Raw genomic sequence first — 24,162 nt, 5'->3', positions numbered from 1 at the left:
ATTTAATAAATAAATAACAAAGTTTAAGTTTTATAAGCTCAAATGCTCGGCTTGCTCTGTTCTGTGATGCGCGTTCGTGACTCTCCTGTTCATCAAAATGAACGAATCTTTTTCCGAGTCATTTGGTTCATAAAAAGAATTTATATTTACCATATTTGGTAAATAAAAAGCGCTGCTTTTCTTTTTAACTGGAGAAAGGAAGAGGTTAAATTCATTATGTACCAAAAGCAAAATCAGCTTAAATTCCTCTTACATAATTTCCTTTTATCTTCACACCCGCGTGCCCGCGCACATTCACCAGCTGAGGGCTGCTAGTTGACTCACGTTAACCCATGCTGCTCAGTCATGAGTGCGCACGCCGACTCGAGCTAGAGGACCGTGAACGGGAGGAACCGAGTGTTTGGGTTCGGATCAGAACCGGAAGTGTGTGTGGTTGGAGTGAGTGGGTCTTTATCCGCCAGAAAGCGCGAGCATGAGGATCCTGATCGGCCTCGCGTTTCTGCTCCTGCGCGCTCAACTCTCCGAGTCACAGCGATGTGAGTAAAACAGCGAACACACACACACACACACACACACAGATCTGTTTAACACGCGTTTAATGTCACACAGGGATTAAAAGTGTTGTTAGCAGCAGCAACCGTTACTTCCACGAGCCGTTGTTGTTTACTTTCACTTAACTTTGCAATGTTTACCTTTTACCTCAGATTACACCACAACATTACAGTTACTTTAGTTAATGTGAACTGCGGTGATTTGATGTTTGTCATTTAAAAAAAAAAAATCAAAATGACAAAGATTCCGAGTCAGATCTCTTATTGTGGTTTTATGTCATAAACAATAACTGGTACTACGGAGGAAACTATATGGTTACCATAGTAATTTTGGTAACGCATGACGTGAATATGATGGCCGTGTTTACTTGTGAGTCACGCAGTGTTACAATGTTGCATTGTTTACAAAAGTAACTGTAACAGTGCTTCCAAAACGAACTATTTACAACGTAATATTGTTACAGTGTTTACAAAAGTAACTGTTTGAGTTTTGGCAACATTATCAGTATTTAGGAAGTAAAAATGTTGCAGCATTTATAAAAGTCACAATGTTTTGTCAAAATGAACAGCATTTACAAAAGTAACTGCTAATATTAATATACAAAGTGAGAATGTAACTAATCCTAAACGACTTAAAAAGTATCTCTAGCCGTGTTTACAAAAGTAACTGTTTTCCCAAAATTATCAATATGTAGCCCTTTACTCAATTAAATCACAATGTCGACAAGATTAACAGTGTTTACAAGAGTAACTGTAACAATGTTTCCGAAATCAACTGTATTTACAAAGTAAGAATGTAACAGTGTTTACAAGAGTAACGTATAATGTGGACAAGATTAAAAGTAACTGTGACATCATTCTGAGAAGTAACAATGTAAGCAGTTTGATCCAAAGCTGTTACTGTGAACACCGATTAAATCATTGGTCTTCTTTAAACTAGTGTGTTTTCTAACAATCTTTATTCCAAAAAAACATCATTTCCCGTTGAAAGAGTGTCAGCCGGAATAAACCCTCGACCGATGAAGGATTTACTGGGGTTGAAGCGGACATCCAGGAAGTCATGCTGAAGATAACAATAATACACTTTATTTTCTAAATTTTCTATATATCTTCATTGGAACAAGATCTTAATATCCTAATTTTTTGTTTGTTTGGCATATAAACCCATATTATGTATTGAAGGCTATTTCTATCGTGCAAAAGTTGTAATTATGATGATTATGGCTTATGGAAACCCCCAATTCAAAATTAGAATTAGAATATTACATGAAATCAATAAAAAAGGATTTTAAATGCAGAAATATCGGCCCTCTGAAAATATATATATATATATGAAGAGTTCAGATGCAAAAGCCTCTAAGTGCCATTGGAAATTTTCTTCTAAAATGATCATTTTTATCAAGCTTATATATTCAAGTTCAGTAATTTCACTTAAATGACAATTAATCGGTAATCCTCATTGCAATTTACTGAACTTAAATATACAAGCTTGATAAAAATGATCATTCTAGAAGAAAATTTCCAATGGCACTTAGAGGCTTTTGCATCTGAACTCTTCATATATACTATTAGTGTCACCTTTTATTTTGAAAGACTGAAATACACAAACGTTTGTCCCATCAGTGAATGTGTGTGTGCTTGGTGTGCAGTTGTGGCTGCGCGTCAGGCGTCGGAGTTCCTGCGGCGGCACCGGCGGGCGAACACACTCTTCGAGGAGAGCAAGAAGGGGAACCTGGAGCGCGAGTGTGTGGAGGAGCTGTGCAACAAAGAGGAGGCGCGCGAGATCTTCGAGAACAATCTGGAGACGGTGTGTGTGTGTGTGTGTGTGTGTGTGTGTGTGATGCTCACGCTGTTGACTTCGACATTGACCCGTACGCGTGTGTGTGTGTGTGAGAGTCCATCAGCTTTATTTATACAGCGCTCTACAACACACAGCAGCTTTACTGAGATGACACAATGTGCTATATAAAGAAAAGTTGATTGATTGTGATGCTTCATCTGTGTTGTAATAATGTTGTTAATTTAGTTAACGGTGATGTCATCGTCATATAATGCAGGAGATCAATAATATTGTTGAATATTAAACTGAGAAGCTTTTTTCTGTGTGTTTTGTGTGAATAATCTCATGTTCTTTTCATCTTCCAGGAATATTTCTACCCCAAGTACGTCGGTAAGTCGCCCTCGCTGTCCTTGTGCAAATAAACACTAGGGTCTGTGATGTCATCAGGCTCCGCCCCCGGACCGAACGAGAGTCACAAACACATTACGGAGACTAAAGTTACACTCCACACTACCAGTGCATGTGTCAAATAATAATGAAGTGCTCGTGTGCAGAAAATCTAACATGATCAAACAATGAACAGCTGGATTATTATTAGCAGTAACAAATATATTGCTCATGGATAGTTAATATTTTAACTAATCAACCTTATTGTATAGTGTTACCATTAAAGTAATCTTTAAATATGCAAATGAGGCGTTGTCTAATTAAACATGCACTAATTTGCATACATTTAGAGTGAATAAAGGCAGGTTCAGGAACTCTTCTCATGTGTGTGTGTGTGTGTGTGTGTGTGTGTGTGTGTGTGTGTTCAGTGTGTCTGGGATCTCATCGCGTCGGGATCAGTAACCCACACTCGGGAAGGCCCAGCATCCCGCAGGACCTGCGCACCTGTGTCCAAGGTGACCCGACGCTCGCGGACACTCGTGAGGATGATGATGATGATGATGATGAAGATGATGATGTTTGAGATGTGTGTGTGTGTTTCAGAGATCAGTAACCAGTGTCTGCCGCTGCCGTGTTATAAGGAGGGTTACGAGCGCTGTGTGGACGGGCAGGGCAAATACACGTGTGTGTGTAAACCGGGCTGGAGGGGTCAGAACTGTGACCAGGGTGAGTGTGTGTGTGAGGCCAGCGCTGTCTGGGTAACTGCACACTGTTGGGTAAAGCACCACCTACTGGTTAGTATGAGTAGTGTTCTTAAGAAATATAATATCTCATTAATATGTGACAGATATTAATGAGTGTGAAGACCCAGAATTCCCTGCGGGCTGCAGCCAAACGTGCCACAACCTCCCCGGGAGCTTCAGCTGCAGCTGTGAGAAGGGCTTCTACACACACGACAACATCCACTGCAACGGTGAGAACACGACACAGGTCAAAGGTCACAGGTCAGCACTGCACCTGTCAAAGGTCCGCACAGGTCAAAGGTCAGCCCTTCACAGGTCTGCACTTCAAAGGTCAGCACAGGTCACAGGTCAGCACTGCTCAGGTCAACACTTCAAAGGTCAGCACAGCACAGGTCAGCATTTCACAGGTCAGGTCACAGGTCAGCACTTCACAGGTCAGCACTGCACAGGTCACAGGTCAGCACTGCACAGGTCAGCACTTCAAAGGTCAGCACAGGTCAGCACTGCACAGGTCACAGGTCAGCACTTCAAAGGTCAGCACAGGTCACAGGTCAGCACTGCACAGGTCACAGGTCAGCACTGCACAGGTCAGCACTTCAAAGGTCAGCACAGCACAGGTCAGCATTTCACAGGTCAGGTCACAAGTCAGCACTTCAAAGGTCAGCACAGGTCACAGGTCAGCACAGCACAGGTCAGCATTTCATAGGTCAGCACAGGTCACAGGTCAGCACTGCACAGGTCACAGGTCAACACTGCACAGGTCAGCACTTCAAAGGTCAGCACAGGTCACAGGTCAGCACTGCACAGGTCAACACTGCACAGGTCAGCACTTCAAAGGTCAGCACAGCACAGGTCAGCATTTCACAGGTCAGGTCACAGGTCAGCACTTCAAAGGTCAGCATAGGTCACAGGTCAGCACTTCAAAGGTCAGCACAGGTCACAGGTCAGCACTTCACAGGTCAGCACTTCAAAGGTCAGCACAGATCACAGGTCAGAACTGCACAGGTCAAAGGTCACAGGTCAGCACTGCACCGGTCCGCACTTTAAAGGTCACAGGTCAGCACTTTAAAAGTCATAGGTCAGCACTTCAAAGGTCATCACAGCACAGGTCACAGGTCATCACAGCACAGGTCAGTACTTCAAAGGTCAGCACTCCACAGGTCCGCACTTTAAAGGTCACAGGTCAGCACTTCAAAGGTCATAGGTTAGCACTTCACAGGGCACGGGTCAGCACAGGTCAAAGGTCGCAGGTGCAGTTCTGTGCTGTGTGCAGTGTGCTGGAGTGTTTGTTGGCGTCTGTCAGACGAGTTTGAGCTGTTCCAGGAATTCTGGGGTTTTCCTGTAAAGGAGGAACATGATTCGGCTCCAGCTGTGAGAACACACACACACACACACACACACACACACACACACACACAGAACCCGCTGGAAGTCTCACAGGGTCATTATGTAACGGTGTTTTTAAACTGGTAAATCATCAGACTAGGGATGGGACGATAACCGGTTTCACGATAAACCGTGATAAAATGTACTGACGGTTAGTATTATCGTTTAAAATGTAATTATCATTAAAACCGTGTTTGATTATCGCGATTTTAATAACTCACTGAATCCTGTCGGCCAGTCTGACGCAGGCGCGCAGCACGCAATATTTTTTTAAATTACTATTCGAGAAGGAATGGTGGAAGGTAGTGACCGTGCTCAGGATGTTTTTTAGCCTTTTAAGAGGACCAAATCTGAGGTGTGGTCATATTTTGGGTTTTACAAAAGTCCTGAGGGAAACTTGATCGAGGATGGTCACCCTGTCTGCCGAACAAAAAGTCACTGCAATAGAAACACTTCAAATCTTGTGTCGTCTTGTGTGATCATCACCCGAACTCAAGGCAAGTTAACTTTGACCTTAATACCAAAACTACGACTGGGAAACAATTGGGCACGAAATGTTGTTTTGAGTTGAAACATTTTATGTCACTCACTTGAAATAGACGTCAAGCTTCCGCGAAGAAAAGTTCGTAGCAAGTGGATTTGAGCCAAAGACGAACGAACAACTTCAAACAAGACTATTATTAAGAGTGATATTTTAAGGGATAGTAAAGTATAGATACATCACGTATTAAACCGATTTTATTTTTACCACATAATTACAGGGACATATTGAATTGATAATTGAGATTAGCTAATGTTTTAAATCTTACCTGTTTATGAATTCAATTTGTAAAACAATCGTCCAGACAAGATATATCACACCAATATTATCAAACTCTGTAAACAATAAATCAACTCTGATTTCATTTTTGCAATACAATCAAAAACCGGAGACGCAAGACGGCAAGTTGTATTTGAATGAAACAAGAGCGCGCGTCCGTTGTGATATGGATGTGCGCTGTGTAATAATGTGTTGCTATTGACGACGGGCATTATAAAGAAGCAAATGCCATAGAAAAGAATCTTGCTTAAAAAACTGCATAGAGAGGCTTGTTTTATTTGTTGTTTGTTGCTTTTCAATTATAAAACTTGTTGATAAAAAAATCAGTTCTTTTTGAGCACTTTCATAAATTTTTAACAAAACCGATAATATTGATAATCACGATTATTTTGGACACTATAATCGTGATATGAAATTTTCATACCGTCCCATCCCTACATCAGACGCCGTTTCCCTTCAGCCTGTCAGCTTATCTACAGGACCCACAATGCCGTGCGTGTGTGATCGTGCTGTTTGTGTGTCTATTACTCTGAAATCTGGACAGTGGAATGATGAAAACTCTCTCCTATGAGGTTTAAAACACGTGTGTGTGTGTGTGTGTGTGTGTGTGTGTGTGTGTGTGTGAGAAGTGCTTCGTGAGGCTTTAGGTCAGGTGTGTTTGGATCGTTCAGTGTGTGTGTCGATCATGTGACGCGTTTGACCTGATACCGCAGGGTTAATATCGCTCACTGAAACATGTTTGTTGGTGCAGAGCGAATTGACCTTAATCCCGGTGTGTGTCTCTGTGTGTGTGTGTGTCATTGCAGATATCAATGAGTGTGTCCTGTTTCCCAGTGTGTGTGTGGAACCGTCTCAATGCATCAACGCTCCGGGGACGTTCGAGTGTCGCTGCCCGCTGGGATACCGCTACAACACAACCCGGCGCGAGTGTGTCGGTGAGACGAGACGAGACAATAACACACACACACACACACACACACACACAACCCTCATCCTTCCCTCGCGAAGCCCTAAAGTTAGACTTCATTTATTATGTTTGTCCAGAGAACTATATTTTTTTCTATTTAATGCAATTTTTTAATTTATTTACCTTTTAAATGACTAGATTTGATCAATAAATAGTAATTTTAGCACATTCCTCACATTCTTAGATTCAAAATAACTCTCGATTTCATGCGTAACTCTTTTAATTCAGCTCTAGATATCTTCTATCGGGAGTCTGTGAGCTCTTGTGGAATATAATAATAATAACACATGATATTTCATGCCTCTAGATGGGCTTATATCTCTATATTATAGACATTAATAATTCATATTCTAAGAAGATTATTAAACCGCTGATAACATGAACCCAGCGTGCCTCTGATGTGCTGTGTTCTGGCAGACGTGGACGAGTGTGAGCAGGAGGTGTGTGAAGGCGAGTGTGTGAACAGCGCCGGGAGCTTCTCGTGTCACTGCGACGGGCGTAAGGGAGTGAAGCTGGCGCCGGACGGCCGTGTGTGTGAGGAGATCCCGCAGTGTCTGGATCTGTACGATCACAAACACGAGGAGATCCTGTATCTGGGAGAGCAGTTCTCCGGCGTTCCCGTCATTTACCTGCGCTTCCGTCTGCAGGCCGACGCCAGGTGACACACACATGTGATCTCAGCGACACACACATCATCTCAGTGACACACACATGTGATCTCAGCGACACACACATCATCTCAGCGAAAAGTGAAATCATAATCAGCCGCCTCTTTAACTCCTGAACATGGCTTCCTCGAGCCTCATCTGTTGAAACGCCTCCTTAAAGAGATACTCCACGTTTTTGGAAATAGGCTCATTTCACCACCAGTGGTGGAGGAAGTACTGAATCTCAGTACTTAAGTAAAAGTACAAATAACCAGATAAATATTTACTTTAGTAAAAGTAGAAGTAACACAATGACAACCATACTTAAATAAAAAGTACCTGATTTTAAATGTACTTTAAGTATTAAAAGTAAAAGTACTTGCATAACAATTTATTCTCTTAATGTCTATTTTCTAATGATTAATAAAACATTTAATTCTAACTCATTCAACCTAATACTCCTATACTGATGTTCAAAATGATGGGAAAAAAAATCACCATTTCTGAAACAAGCTTGCAATTAGGCAATATACACATCATGCTTATCCTTACTATATGTTAATAACTATTTTTTGGCAGTAAACGCGATTCATTTATGGTGTAATTCTGAACCTCTTGGCTTGCCATAATCCTAACCAAACGTATATTACACACGGTGCGTTTCCTATGCACGTAAAAACACATTTTCGGGTATAAATTGTACGATAAACACACTGCGTGCGAGACGCATTTTATTTAGTGTAACCGGGTTGATAGAAAATGTAATGAAAATGTAACAGAAGTTGTAGAAATGTAGTGGAGAAGAAAGTACAATAATTGCTGCAAAATGTAACGAAGTAAAAGTAAAAAGTATGCACTATTTATTCTACTTAAGTAAAGTAAAGATGCGTGAAAAATGTACTTAAGTAAAGTAACAAAGTATTTGTACTTCGTTACATTCCACCACTGGTTACAATTCCCCCAGAGTTACACAGTCGAGTTTTACCGATTTCGAATCCATTCAGCCGATTTTCTGATATTTAGATGAATATCAGTAACCAGACCGTTTCTGGTCTCATTGACTTCCATAGTATATATTTTTTCCTACTATGGAAGTCAATGAGACCAGAAACGGTCTGGTTACTGATATTCATCTAAATATCAGAAAATCGGCTAAATGGATTCGAAAACGGTAAAACTGGACCGTGTAACTCTGGGGGAGTTGTAAAAAAAAGTGGAGTATCTCTTTAACCCTTGTGCATCCTTATGGACATTTTTGTCCTTTTCAGTTTTGTTTTTTTGATCACTTTGCCTGTGTTAAAGCTAACTGCAAAAAACTTGGCACAGGTGTGTATTTTTATTGGAATTTTACTATTTCACCGTCATTTTCTTTAAAAAAATATTTTTTGCATTAGGTACAAAAAATACTCCCTCTCAGCACCTTTTGGACAAAAACGTCCCCATTGAAACCCCATTAAAACTGCCATTTTTAATCCCCAGTTCAGTTAACTATAAAATTATGCAATCTTTGTTAAGAGGCTTTCATTCTGATGGCAAGGCTTCAAAATTTAATTTTTTACTATTTTTTTATCAGATGGTGCCATTTTTTTTGAGTTTGGCCTATAAAACAAATATCACTTTATTCCTGTTTTCTGCTTCGGCATATTATAGAGCCAACTGGATAAATTATGCAACAATATTTGTGTGGGTGTGTTGGTATGGATGTCAGAGTATGGTTAGTATGTATGTTATTAAAAAAAATATGTGTGTGTGTGTTTGTAATACTGAGAGAGAAAAACGGCAAATTCATATCCAATCACTGTGAGCTCCAGTGGGGTTTTGCTGCCACCCGATGGGGAAAACATGTTACTACACCCAAACAAACTGTTACCGAAAGCTCATTTTTTGAGATATCATCCTCAAATTTGGAACACAACCTATTTAGCTTTATGGCTTTGATTTTATTGCAGTTTTGAGCTCAACCTGATTTGAAAAATATATATTTTATATAAAATATTTTTTTATAAATAATTTTCATAAACTTATACCTATATAACTTTTTTTTGGATTTGCTTATTATTATTATTTTACTTCAGCAATAATCTGCAAAGGGTCTTCTTTAAAATGATACCAAACTTAAGTCTGTGCTCCAAAGCGTCACATTTTTTTGATATGGACATTTTTGTCCTCTTTTTACCTATGTGTAACTTTTTTTAATTGATGCACAAGGGTTAAGAGGAAGCACGTCCGGTTCCTCATGAGTGTGTCGTGTTGTCGTTGCTAACGCAGGTTTGCGGCCGAGTTTGACTTCCGCACGTTTGACCCCGAGGGCGTGATCCTGTACGCCGAGTCTTCGCCGGACTCCTGGCTGATGCTGGGTCTGCGGAGCGGCCGCATCGAGGTCCAGTTCAAGAACCAGCACTCCGTCAAGATGACCAGCGGAGGAAAGGCCATCAACGACGGGCAGTGGCACGTGGTGCGTTCAGGACACATCACATCTGATACACACCAGGCACTTTCTATTAGCCCCGTTGTGGATCATCCTGGTTGCAGTTCCATTAGAATTCCACTGGAGGTGATCATGAGCGAGAGCAGAATGAATGGGAGTCTATGGGGCTAAACGGCTAAAAGTGTCTCTTTCACCTGCTTGTCGTTAAATCAACATAGATTTTACTGTTGATTCCGCAAGTTCAATATAGATTATAGGAAACAAGTACGTATGTCCTTTTGATTTCTTACAGGTTAGGCTGTTGTTGGCCGGATCACGCTAGCATTCTGCTATTGTGTGACGTCATCACAGTTTTGAACGGATTTTTAGATCAGATAAGTGAACTTAAAAATGCAGTTTTCAGCTGAGTGTATTATCTTAGCCCTCCCTTTTGAAAGTAACGTTCAAATTACTTGACAAAAAATTACATCCTGAGAAAAGTGGATTTCTGTGTGTGAAACCCCATTGACTCCCATTCATTCTGCACTGGACCACGAGCGCCCCCACATGGACAGAGACGCGTTACTGCAGCCAGTCCAGAACCCGGAAGTAACCAGCCAGTGCCAATTCTCTTCAATTAGACATTCTCTGATACACACTCGCAACTTCTGTCTCTGAGAGTGTCTTCTGCTCCTCAAAGCTGCGTTCATTAGATCAAAAATCGGTGAAATATTATTGTAACGTCTGGTCGCCCCTAACGAAAGCTCTTGCTCGCTGTAGATCTCGGTGGAGGAGCTGATGGGAAGCGTGAGCGTGAAGATCAGTAAAGAGGCCGTCATGAGCATCAACAGTCCTGAGCGTCTCTTTACACCCGTCAACGACAAGCTGGAGGCCAAGCTGTACATCGCCGGCCTGCCCAACCGCAACGAGAGCCTCATCAAACCGGCAAGTGCTCACTAGCGCCCCTCAGTCGGTGCGGTGCAACTACACCTTCAGTCGGTCCGTGCACAAACTTCACTCATCGCAAGTGAACGCGCTACAGGTGTTCAGGGTTTGAAATGATAAGTTATCACTTGTTAACGAATCAGCTGTGGCGGGAAACACTGGCGAATCACGAGCCGACTTGGCATGTTATTATTATGTTGGGAAGTTTGTGGAAGTCAAATCTGTCCTCATGATATATTAAACAGTATATTGCACAGGATCTGCTCACTGGAACACACACGTCACCACACCACAGATAACGGTTAAACAGCATCGGGGAACAGAACAGACTTTGTTATTTTCCAACATCCGACATGTTTTCATGTTCTGTGTTGATCTGTGCCTCTAAAACACATCAGGTGCTCTTCGGTCATTTCTGACCGAAATTTTTTTGAATTTCTAAAAATCACAGCTTCATCGGGATGTTATGAAACTTGGTGACTTTTATAACATTATTTGTGTGAATACATAAAAAAATTGAGGTCATGATCTGAGCATGCTAAGTGGTCGTAAAAAAATAGTCACACTTGTGGTCTTCGGTCAGAAATGACCAACCATAGGAAATGAATGGGAAATTTACAAAAACACAAAATTTCACAAAATTGTATTTATTTATTTATTTATTTTTACATTTTTTAAAATAAAAAATAGTTTTTGAGATTGTTTCAACTATATATTCAAATCCACCAAAAAAAATGTGTTCATAAACAGCTGGGGAATTCACATGCCTCTCCATAGAGAGCTGTACATGCCATCTAGTGGTTACACCATGATTCTACGCCTTTTCTCTATACTGTAACCAGATGGTGCTAATTTTCTTCAAAAAATATTTTTTTTCTGAAGGCCTAGACTATATTAAACTAAAATATTGCATTAATAATTTTTTGAAAAAAATGATATATATATATAGAAAAATGTATATATTTTTTCATGGCAAAAATAGACAATAATATTGCATATATATTAATAAATTCAATCAAATTGTCTCAAAATACTAAATTACAAAGAATAAATATTATAGAACAAAAATAAATTGCATTGGTTTTACTGGGATGGAGGAAATTTAATTTTTAGGTGTCCGGTCACTTTTGACCGGGAGGATAACAAGTGTGAGTCTGAAACGAAGAGCACCTGAGGCTTAAGCTGGATGAAGATTGTGTTTGAATAATAAATTAATGTATGAAATCCACATTTTATTATATATGAAGAGTTCAGATGCAAAAGCCTCTAAATGCCATTTGAAATTTTCTTCTTAAATGATGATTTTTATCAAACTTGTATATTTAAGTTCAGTAATTTCACTTAAATGACAATTTATAGGTAATTATTATTGCCATTTAAGTGAAATCACTGAACTTAAATATACAAGCTTGATAAAAATGATCATTAAAGAAGAAAATTTCAAATGGCACTTAGAGGCTTTTGCATCTGAACTCTTCATATATACATATATATGCTGTCACGTAGTTAATCTGGTCCATTTATTTACTTTTTTGGCTAGTAGAAGTTCTGAATGGCCTGTAACCTAAAACTTTAGTAGCCAGATTGTCCAGTGAGCGAAACACCCTGGCGGTGTTGGTGTGTTTCGTGCTGGCGATGTTCATTCTGCTCGTCTGGGTGTGTGTCAGATCAACCCGAGGCTGGACGCCTGCATCCGCGGATGGGATCTGATGAATCAGGGAGCGTCGGGAGTGAAGGAGGTGATCCAGGAGAAGGAGAGCAAGCACTGTTACGTGTTCGTGGAGAAGGGCTCGTTCTTCAGCGGCGGAGGCCTGGCGCTCTTCAACATCGACTACAGTCAGTCTCTCCGTCCTCACACACACACACACACACACACACGCTAGCATGAGCACTGCAGAAAGCTCTGTTGGATCCCGCGTATGTCTCTGCACTGCATCAGTCAAGTTACATTTATTTGTATTGTGCTTTATACATCACAGATGATTCAAAGCAGCTTCACACAGATCAACTGGAAAATGATGCAACAAATACAGTTCATTCTGTTCAATAACGATTACAGTGTGACAAAGTGCATCAGTTATGAAACTAATTCAATTCAGTTCAATAACGGTTTTAATGTGGTCAAATTCAATAATTATGAAACAAAAACTGAATTCAGTTCCATGTTGATTCATTTCACTTCAATAACAGTTTCAATGTTGCAGAATTCCATAATTATTAAACTAATTCAGTGTCACACACACTTGCATGGATAATTGAACTAACGGTGTTTTTGGCGCTGCAGGCGGAGGCGATCAGTGGAGGGTTGATGTCGTGATGAGCATCCGTCCCTCCAGCAGCACCGGGGTATTATTCGCCCTGGTTACCAACAACACTGTCCCTCTCTCCGTTGCCGTGGTTACACGGGGGCCCGAAGATGCGGTAAGCTCCTCCTCCGCTGACATCACGTCCTTATGCATAGTGCATAAGTACTCACATAGTGTATAAGTACATAGTGTATAGTGCATAAGTACTCACATACTGTATAAGTACATAGTGTATGAGTACTCACATACTGTATAATTACATGGTGCATAAGTACTCACCTACTGTACAAGTACATACTGTATAAGTGCATAGTGCATAAGTGTATAGTGCATAAGTACTCACATAGTGTATAAGTACATAGTGTATAAGTGTATAGTGCATAAGTACTCACATAGTGTATAAGTGTATAGTGCATAAGTACTCACATAGTGTATAAGTACATAGTGTATAGTGCATAAGTACTCACATACTGTATAAGTACATAGTGTATGAGTACTCACATACTGTATAATTACATGGTGCATAAGTACTCACCTACTGTACAAGTACATACTGTATAAGTGCATAGTGCATAAGTGTATAGTGCATAAGTACTCACATAGTGTATAAGTACATAGTGTATAAGTGTATAGTGCATAAGTACTCACATAGTGTATAAGTGTATAGTGCATAAGTACTCACATAGTGTATAAGTACATAGTGTATAGTGCATAAGTACTCACATAGTGTATAAGTACATAGTGTATAAGTGTATAGTGCATAAGTACTCACATAGTGTATAAGTGTATAGTGCATAAGTACTCACATAGTGTATAAGTACATAGTGTATAAGTGTATAGTGCATAAGTACTCACATAGTGTATAAGTGTATAGTGCATAAGTACTCACATACTGTATAAGTACATAGTGTATGAGTACTCACATACTGTATAATTACATAGTGCATAAGTTTTCATATACTGTATAAGTACATAGTGCATAAGTACTCACATACTGTATAAGTGCATAGTGCATAAGTACTCATACTGTATAAGTACATAGTGCATAAGTACTCACATACTGTATAAGTACATAGTGCATAAGTACTCACATACTGTATAAGTGCATAGTGCATAAGTACTCATACTGTATAAGTACATAGTGCATAAGTACTCACATACTGTATAAGTGCATAGTGTATAAGTACTCACATACTGTATAAGTGCATAGTGTATAAGTACTCACATACTGTATAAGTGCATAGTGTATAAGTACTCACATACTGTATAAGTGCATAGTGCATAAGTACTCACATACTGTTTAATTACATACTGTATAATTACATAGTGTATAAGTACATACTGTATAAGTGCATAGTGCATAAGTACTCACATAGTGTATAAATACATAGTGTATAAGTACTCACATACTGTTAAAGTACATAGTGTACAGTATAACTACTCACATACTGTATAAGTACATAGTGTATAAGTGCATAGTGCATAAGTGCATAGTGTATAAGTACTCACATAGTGTATAAGTACATAGTGTATAAGTGTATATTGTGTGATTTGGGACACTGGCGCTCTGGTGTTGCAGGACCTGCAGGTGTTTGTGGACGGTGTGTGTGTGGCGACTCTACAGTCTCTGATGCTCTGCTATCCGGATCGTCTACTGGTGGAGATGAGAGTGTCAGCTGATGTTCTCCTCCTCTCAGCGAACTCCTCCACCGTGACCTACAGTGACCCCGTGACCCTGAGCGAAGCACTAGCCAAGCTCAACCGTGCCATGCAGCGACACGTCCACACTTACATCGGAGGACTTCCAGGTCAGGCAGCGACTTCACTTCCTTTTGAACCCGACTGAGCAGAACACAAAGGTTTATAAAGATAGATGCTCACTAATATAGTGATAAATCCATGCAGTCCATGAAGCTCGCAACGCAAAGGTCAAGGGTTCGATCCCCAGGGAATGCAGTCGCTTTGGATAAAAACCTCTGCCTTATGCATGAATGGAAGTGCAAACATTAAATAAATATATATATATATATATATATATATATATATATGTTTACGAGGGAACTAGTCGTTTTTCTCTAGTGCTAGTCCTCCTAGTGAAGTGCTGAAACCAAGTATGAGTTATTAATATTATTAGCGTTTTTGATCCATAATAGTGTTTTGCTTTGTAATTTTCTCTGTTAGTCAAGTTATAGTTGACTAAACTAAAAAATAAATAAAATAATATATTTACCTAATTTTTTTCAGCAAGGCAACGTTTTTCATTTTTATTTAAGGTTGAAATACTTAAATAACTAAAACTGAAACATATAAAAACTATGTAGACGTAATAATCGTATTATTAATAATAAAAATGACTAAAACACAACAAAAAATGTAATTAAAGCTAAAAGTGAAAACAAAATATAATAATATAATATACTTTTTTAAATATACTGAAGATGTAAAAAATTATGTAAAGAAATTAAAACAATTACACAACAAAATGACTAAACGCAACAAAATGATTAAAACTAAAAATTTAAGTAAAAAGAAAATTAAATCTACTGAAGAATTGTGTACTAAAATAACTAAAACTGGAATACAATTAAAACTGAAATAAAAAAAGAACTATAGACATTTTTAAAATAATAAAAACACAACAAAATGACTAAAACTAAAAATTAAAGTAAAAAGAAAATTAAATGTACTTAAGAATTATGTACTAAAATAACTAAAACTGGAATATAATTAAAAACAAAACTATCACATTTTTTTTTAATGAATAAAAATGACAAAAAATAATAAATAAATAAACGAACTGGTGAGTTAATCCCAGTAAGTGGTGAAGTGAAGTACAGTATCTGTGCTGACATCTGATCCTCTTTATCAATACATTCATCAATGGTGGAGATGAAGCTGTCCATCCTCCAGTGTGACGCCTGAGAGGAGCAGAACGCGATTCCCATCGAGCGTGTTCGTCTCCAAACACTACAGACAGGAGACCATCTGATCTAATCAGTGCTGGATGCTTTAAAGCAGCATGACAGTGGCGTTACACTGGTCTCTCTCCTCTAGTGTGTCGTATATATCGAGAGAATCGCTTCTGGAACGAGAACACATGTGGGCGGGGCTTGATTGTGTCTGTGGGGAGTTGATTGGATGGTTGTGGTTTGCTATTGGCTGATCTCATGTGAATGACAGGTTAAAGCCCCGCCCTCGTCATCAGAGAAGAGATTCAAGAGGAACTGATTCTCATTCAAGATTATTAACACATGATGTGTGTGTGTGTGTGTGTGTGCAGATCTCCCAGTGTCCATCACTCCGATCTCCGCGTTCTTCCACGGCTGTCTGGAGGTCAGTGTGAACGGGCGGCAGCTGGACTTCGACGACGCTGTTAGTAAAGACAACAGCATCAAGTCTCACTCTTGCCCCCCCGTTTCTGCCCCGGACACGCCCCAGTAGACAGGAAGTTACATCACAGCCTCACACTGGAACACGTGACACGCCATCCACCCAATCACAGCCACAGTAGACAGGAAGTGACATCACAGCCTCACACAGGGACATCAAACATTCTGGCTTCAGCATGACATCATGTCCTGTGTATTTGAACACGTGTTTTAATCGATCCACTCATTAGTGTGAACGAGCCTCTGTTTACACGCGCGACAGACATTCGTCCTGATGGTTGTAGTGTTATTATGATGATGATGATGATGATTCCTGACGTGTCCGCTGTGTGTGTGTGTGTGTGTGTGTAATCAGTATAGAGCCGTCAGTTTGTGTATCTTGTATATAACACTGATTTTAACGCGATGTGAATATGTTTAGCTGGATATTGAACACTAGTGCTGCATTAATCGTTGCAATCAAAATTTAATAAATAAAAAACTAAACATGAAATGCTGCATGTCGTTGTCTTTGAAAGTTAAATCCCACTTTAGACATGAACGAGAAAGTATTTAATTAACAGGCATTAAAGATGATTAAATACTGTAGCTCCTCCAGTGACAGACATGAGGCGAGAGGGTCTTGTTTATAATACAGAGCTTTAATGCTGGTCAACCCGTGAGAACTGCTTGAAGATGAAGAAAATATATATAAATTAACAAAAAATAATGCTATATGCATGTCTCACAAATATTGCGTCATAATCAAGGCCTAGACACCTTATACCTGTTATAACGTTACATCACAACAATACACATGAAAACATATGTAAACACAAACACCATCACATTAAAATAAACGGTCAACAAACCTATCACATAGAGGTGCTAAACATTCTTTCAAATCTTTTCTGCCTATTTTCTGATTTAAACTTTAAAACTTAAATACATCAGTCTCTTTCGCGAATCGCGGTAATGTTTTTCTCAGTGCGTCGCTCAAAAGCGCCCGGCCGGAAAACTCCGGGCGGAACCAATAATTAGTTTCGTCTTGCTGTTAACATTAAATTCAGAAGGAACACAATAGTAAAAGTGCTAATACAGAAATAAACTGGCGATAGAGGCAGTTACAAATACTGTGACACATGTATTACTCATTGTTAGTTAATGTTAGTAAATCTCGTAATAAAACAAGAATCAACATCAGCTTGTGTGTGTGTGTCCAGGAGATCTGACGGGAGAGGACGGTGTTTATTACTCTACACGAGAGGAAGTGTTTTATTGTACAGATTCTCCGTGTGGAGATCAGTTCATTACGGTGGGTTTATTCTTAAAGAAGTATCGTGTTATTAATGTGTAAAACTACAGTCCTGCTGTCGATGACCAGCTTTGCCCTTACCGGCCGATGGTCACTAGAACTTGCGGCCGATGACAGGACCGACAGACCTGGGCAGATTGTTGTGGTCTGCGCTGACCATTGTTGGCCGGTGAGTTCAGACCGATTCCCGAAAACTACAGTCACGTCTTCAGAGAGTCGGCTTCAGATCTGAACGCGTTATTTCTCTAGTCGTGAATGTTTTAATAGCAGAAGGATAATCAATAATCAAGCACAACCAAAACAATCCTTTCGCAAAATACACGCCGTTTTGTTTTTCACCACTAGAGGGACAAAAGAAACATGTTCTTCAACTTCAGATCAGATCTTCCTCACTTTAAAAGAAGAGCTCGTCCAGTAAAAGTCCTGGATATTAATTTCCCTGAAGGTCAGCTTGTTATTAATAGAAAGTGCTCTACTTTTGACTCTGTTTTGTGTAGTTTAAAGGTGCATGAATGTCTGCGTATGGCAATAACTGACACTGGATCTGTATCTCTGTGAAGTGTTACAGACGGACCCGAGTGACCCGACCTCAGTGTTGCATAAAGACACAGATGGGAAACGGAAAGAGAATGAAAACACTGGGTCAGAAAAACAAGAGAAAGAATGTAACCTCACATGTGACAGGAATAGCAGAGTCAGATCAACAGACAGCTGTGATAGAGAGAGAGAAGATCTGAGGCTTCACACACACTCAAACTGCTGGATCACAACCTAACACACACACACATTCTGCTGTTTCTTTACATAGTTCTCTGGACCACTTCTCTGGAAACACACACATTAATTGAGAATTTTTGTCCTAAACGGAACAGTTCAACCAAAAATGAAAGTTGTATTATCGTTGTCTTCATTGGAACTCGAAAGATGTTTAGCTGGAAATCTCACTCGGTGTCGCAATAGAAATAATAGAAGATATCTGTTTTTATATTCATGCTGACGTGCGTGTGCCAACAAGGAGACTGGCAAACACTGAGCATGATGGGAAACACCTTGAAATGCTTGTGATTGTGACATAATTCCTGTTTCTGCTAATCTTACGAGTATCTTCCCATCACTCTTGCATCTCTTCTCTGGTTCTTCGTATTTTCATTTTCATTTTTCATTTATTTTCTATTCTCTTTTCATGGTAATGCAACACGAAATACCACAAGAACAATTTAACAAATCCAACAAACACAAAGTACATTCCATGACAAAAAAGAACAGGAGTAGGATGAGGAAAAAAATCTTATAAACTCCAACCCCATTCCTATAAACAAGATTCACAAATAAGATGACCTCACCAACATAAAATGACAAACAACAGAAAAATTAAAGGAAAAAAAAAAATATATATATATATACATACACACATACATATACAGACTAGCCCAAACCAGATATAATTTACCTTCAATTATAACACATTTTTCTCTATTTGTCTATTATTATTATTATTATTATCTTTTAATACTAATTCTGCTTACATGATACTAAATAAACAAAACCAACAAAGATGCAATAATGACAAATCCAACAACCAAAATAACAACAAAAGCATAATTATTGTAATAATTCTATTAGTTTTCACATTCCTCTTTATAGACTTTAAGTATCTTTTGTTTATAATTATTTTTAAATTGTAAGATATTTGAACAACATTTTAGATCATTTCCTAGAAGATTCCATCTTTTCACACCAGAGACTGAAACACACATTTGAAGTCATTATTTCTTCTGCTTGTCTCACTATTTAAAGTGAAAAGGGTTTGCAGTCCATACGGTATCAGGCAGTGTTTAGCTTTGTGAACAACTAACAAAGTTTGTAAAGAAACCAAATCCTTCAGTTTAAGTAGTCCTGACTCCAGAAACAGTCCTGTAGTGTGTTCTCTGGGAGCAACTCCATGAATTATTCTTAAAGCCCTTTTTTGCTAAATAAATAAGGGCGCTAAATTTGTAAAATAAGAATTCCCCCAAATCTCCAATTTTTGTGGAAAGAAAGGCCTTAAAACGTCTAGATCTGCTTATATTTAATCTCTCTTAGAAGAAAACAAATACAACCCTAGCTATTTATTTGATTCGAGACAGCTCTCGTCAGAGTCACGCATGATCTGCTCTCATCATCCGATCGCGGTCGTATCTCTCTATTAGTGTTACTCGATCTCAGTGCTGCGTTCGACACCATCGACAACAACATTCTCTTAAATAGACTAGAAAACTATGTTGGCATTTGTGCAATTGCATTAATCACACTTATCTGAGCGTTATCAGTGTGTAGGAGTAAATGAAGAGAGTCTTATCCATCACAAGTTCAGTATGGCGTCCCACAAGGCTCAGTACTAGGACCGCTGCTGTTCACTCTTCTAGATCTGCTGTACAGCGAAAACACACTTTGTTATCTCTAAAGCTGCTTTAAAACATAATAAAGTGTAAAAATGTATATAAAGGTGACTTTACCTTTAGGGCGGGGCAATCTGTCACTCAGATGAGATGCAATAGCAAACCACAACCATCCAAAAATATGTATTATATAAATGTATAGCCCCGCCCAAATATATTTATTCTTGTTCCAGAAGCGTTTCACTCGGATATACAACACAATAGAAAAGAAAAGACCAGCGCATTCAAGTGTAAGAATTAATCTCATGAGATTTGAGGTTTAACAGCTAGATGTAATGTTCTCGTATCGACACACAGGCCAATTCAATTTGAGAGATTTCAGTTAATAACAGCATAATAAATTCAGTTTGTGCATTACATGAATCCAGACATGACTGTTATGATACCAAATGTTGTTTTTTTGTCCTTTTTTAAAGCTCAACCTCTCCAGTCCCCATTCACTTTCATTGGATAATTTAGAGCAGCGTGAACATTCTGCTAAGTGTCTCCTTTTGTGTTCCACTAAAGAAAGAAATGCAGGTTTGAAGGACACGATAAGGGAGAGTGAATGAGGACAGAATGCTGTTATTATTTAGGTTAAGCAAAGCTTTAAAGGCTAGTTTTCTCAGCGCTAGTGGAAGTACTGCAGTGATCTGCTCTTGCAGAAGAAAATTCTGCATCGGGAACTCCCTGCAACTTTCACCAATAAACCGTCGAATCTGCTGCTCACGTTTGTGAAGAGAGAGAGAGAGAGAGAGAGAGAGAGAGAGAGAGAGAGAGAGAGAGAGAGAGAGAGAGAGAGAGAGAGAGAGAGAGAGACGAGCCGACGGCCAAATCCTGAGAGTGCACGAGAGAAAGAGAGAGAGAGAGAGAGAGAGGTTGAATGTGCTGCAGAAACGCTCGTGTTCGGCTTTGAATGTGGCGGTTCAGTGCAGGATTTTGACCCAGAACGAGTGAAAGTTTGCCGCAGAATCGCCACGATGAGAGAGTTTGTGTCGAGCTTCTGTTTCGTGCTGCTGTACATCGGATTCTCCTCGCAATGTAAGTAACAGTGTTACACGAAACAAGCCGCTGTTCCTGCGCACTAGCGCGGCTCAAAGTTGTTCGGCTCAGCCGGAGTTGAGAGTCTCTGGTGTTCGTTCTCAGTGTCCGTGTCGCCGAGGCAAGCCAACGAGTTTCTCCGCAGACACCGGAGAGGGAACCAGGTGTTCGAGGAGACCAAGCAGGGTCACCTGGAGAGGGAGTGTGTGGAGGAGACGTGCAGTAAAGAGGAGGCGAGAGAAGTCTTCGAGAATGACCCTGAGACGGTAAGAGAGTTGCCGATTAATCGGGTTAGTGATCGCGCTTTCATCCGTATCGACTGGGGAGATTCTGTGCCGCTCCCTAGTTAGTGTGCACTATACAGGGCTGCAGTGGTGGATTTGACAGGGCAGCTGTCACATTTATAGATGTCTTTTTAACTGTGAAACCAAGCATCAGAACTCATGAACCTGAACCAATCTACATAATCGAGCCGATTATACTCATGAATATGAATATTCATATCGAACTTTAAATTATAGTGCTATTTGTGTGAATAGGCCTTTGTATCAAGACACACACACACACTATATATATATATATATATATATAGGTGCTGTCAAATCGATTAGTCACAATTAATCACATCAATACAGTGTATGTATGTATGTGTATGCACACATATTATAATTGTATGTGTGCATATGTGGTAAAATATATACATAACACAAATTGTAATGTTAGATATTGAAATTAAAGCACTAATATGCATAAGATATTAACCAAGCCCTAGTTCTAAGCCTAACTCTATAGTACATGTAGTTTATTAAGTACTCAGTACATACATGTTTAATTACACAGTAACAAGGTGTAGTGCAAATGTGATATATAATAATCACACGTTTTCATGCTGCATTGATGCTATTTTTAAAGCCGTATTTTCCCATGAGGCTTTGCGCCGCACCTGATTTCACATCCATAACCCTGCATGAATATGATTCCTCATGCACAGCCTGTTCTCCTCTGGGAGCTGATATGCAGATGAGCGGGTGTTCGGCGCCTCTGATTGGTCCCTGAGGGGCGTGTCGTATGTCACTGTGTTGTTGACTGACTGTTGAGCCTGGAATGTGTTTTTGATACAGAATGAATTCCAGTGTGGCGGCGCACGTCTGACTGAGCAGATTTAATCCTGTTTGGTCTGTAAAATAAGGATCAGGGATTCGGGAATGTTTAGGAAGCATAAAAGATTATGATGACATCAGCAGCGCCTTAGTACTTTCTATTCTTAGCTTGAGCATGAGAAATTCTGGATTCAACTTTATTTGAAGTGCCATTTCAGTTCAATATCGGTTTCAATGTTGCAAAGTTCATCACTAATGAAACAAACTCAATTCAGTTCAGATGTCTACAGATTCAGGTTTTGTTCAGTCAGGTCGATGTTATTTCTGGATTTCGAGTGTTTTAAACCCCAATGAGAGCAATGAAGGTGATGCCGGTCACTGGTTTGCGTGCTAGAGACACTGGGTTTCCTCTTTCCCATCCCAGAATGCATTATTCACCGGCAGCGCGTGCAGCCGGCTTCTCTGACGCTGCAGAATTCTCACTGCAGTGTGTGTGTGTGTGTGTGTGTGTGTGTGTGTGAGTGAGTCAGCATGCCGGTTCCTGGGTGAAGTTTGAGTGCAGCGCTGACTTTAATGCACAGAGGACGCGACATCGATCCGCTCACGACCCGTGTGAGGACGTCAGGGGTCAGCGGGGTCATCCTAATCGCCTGCTCTCATTAATGATGCTTTATTTAATTCTGCAGGGATATTAAATGCACACAGACAATGACAGAGGAAGATTAAAGTATCTGTGTAGAATAGATTTACTCTTCCGTGCGTGTGTGTGTGTGTGTGTGTGTGTGTGTCCTTTCATACCTTCCTGAAACATGAGACATGACTCATTATCCTTGATGTAAGACAAAATCTGGGCTCAACATGTCAGGACAGGAACACAGTTGCATCATGGGCCGTCTGTGCAGTTTCATCATCATCATCATCATATCTTCAAATCTAATGTTCATTCATAAGCAAAAGCCTGTTGATTATTAATATTTTCTCTTTTATAGGAGTATTTCTACCCCAGGTATCAGGGTGAGTGTGTTATCATCACTTTAATGAAGGTTTGGATCATTTAATATCATTTGAGTTGATCGTTGAATCTGTTTGATTCTCTTTAATTCTAAAGCTTGTATGGAGAAGTTTGGGAAAGGTCTGAAACAGGACTTGATCACCTGCGTCCACAGTGAGTTATCTCTCTCATCTCATCAATAAAAAGTTATTACTATTTATATCTTCATAAAGAGCTCGTGTGGAGTTTGATCTTGCATCTGAGCGTCTCTCTCTCTGCTCGTCATCCTCCCATCACTAAATCAGTGAAGGTGTGTGTGTGTGTGTGGATGACTGCAGGTGGGTGTGTGTGTGTGACGTCTGCTGGAGGCTCGTCCTGCTTTACTCCTGTCTGCTGATTGGATGGCAGCGCTGTGCTGTGATTGGTCGGTGTGTGTCCAGCAGAAGCCCCGAGTCAGAGAGAGAGATAGAGAGAGAGAGACGCGTCTTCATGCACCGTCTGCAAACGCACAACCAGAGTCATGGAAATACAGACTCTCAGAACTGACCTTGAGCGATCACATGACTGTAAATAATTACTCAGTGACGTTATCAGAACGAAAAATGTTTCATGTCCCAAACAGAGGTTAACTAACATTAGCAGTTGCATAGAAATAGATGTCATGCCCTATGATGTGTTTCATGGAAGCGACAACCTTCCCATCTCTCTCTCGAATCCAACACTGAAGTGACGGAAACTGCAGTTCCTCCACTGGCCACTAGAGACTCAGTCCCATAGACCCGCCTTTACAGCAGAACAAAACATGTTTACAGCCTGATCAAAAAGCGGTTTAGTCTATATAAATAATTTTCCCTTCCCGAATATTTTTATAACGTATCCGTTTCATGAGTTCCTTTGCCCATATAATGTTAAAGCTAATACACACACCAGCGGCTCTACTGATGCTGAGTACAGGAGCGAGACGCCCGAGTCGTGCAGGTGGAGCTGGGGA

The 24,162-nt window shown here is 39.9% G+C and overlaps 2 protein-coding genes across 2 annotated transcripts in view; both read left to right on the top strand.

Moving 5' to 3' along the window:
* Nucleotides 1-290: 290 nt before the first annotated feature.
* pros1 (protein S) lies at nt 291-16,821 on the top strand. Its single transcript, XM_039646987.2, has 14 exons — nt 291-536; nt 2,201-2,358; nt 2,697-2,721; nt 3,147-3,233; nt 3,322-3,444; nt 3,566-3,691; nt 6,474-6,602; nt 7,052-7,292; nt 9,550-9,736; nt 10,469-10,633; nt 12,301-12,469; nt 12,918-13,054; nt 14,519-14,747; nt 16,220-16,821. The coding sequence occupies exons 1-14, from the start codon at nt 473-475 to the stop codon at nt 16,378-16,380; spliced, it is 2,001 nt and encodes a 666-aa protein (XP_039502921.2). The 5' UTR covers nt 291-472; the 3' UTR covers nt 16,381-16,821.
* Nucleotides 16,822-20,863: 4,042 nt separating this feature from the next.
* The window catches only part of gas6 (growth arrest specific 6), a 13,056-nt gene continuing 9,757 nt past the window's right edge, over nt 20,864-24,162 (top strand). The window contains exons 1-4 of the mRNA XM_039646989.2: nt 20,864-21,080; nt 21,186-21,346; nt 23,170-23,194; nt 23,289-23,345. Of these exons, the coding sequence (XP_039502923.2) occupies nt 21,020-21,080; nt 21,186-21,346; nt 23,170-23,194; nt 23,289-23,345 (304 nt within the window). The 5' untranslated portion in view covers nt 20,864-21,019. The remainder of the gene's footprint in view (nt 21,081-21,185; nt 21,347-23,169; nt 23,195-23,288; nt 23,346-24,162) is intronic.

Source organism: Pimephales promelas, chromosome 6, assembly GCF_988280905.1.
Source record: "Pimephales promelas chromosome 6, fPimPro1.hap1.1, whole genome shotgun sequence".
Classification (NCBI taxonomy): Eukaryota; Metazoa; Chordata; class Actinopteri; order Cypriniformes; family Leuciscidae; genus Pimephales; species Pimephales promelas.
Note: the sequence above shows the minus strand (reverse complement) of the source record. Positions and strands in the feature narration are given on the sequence as shown.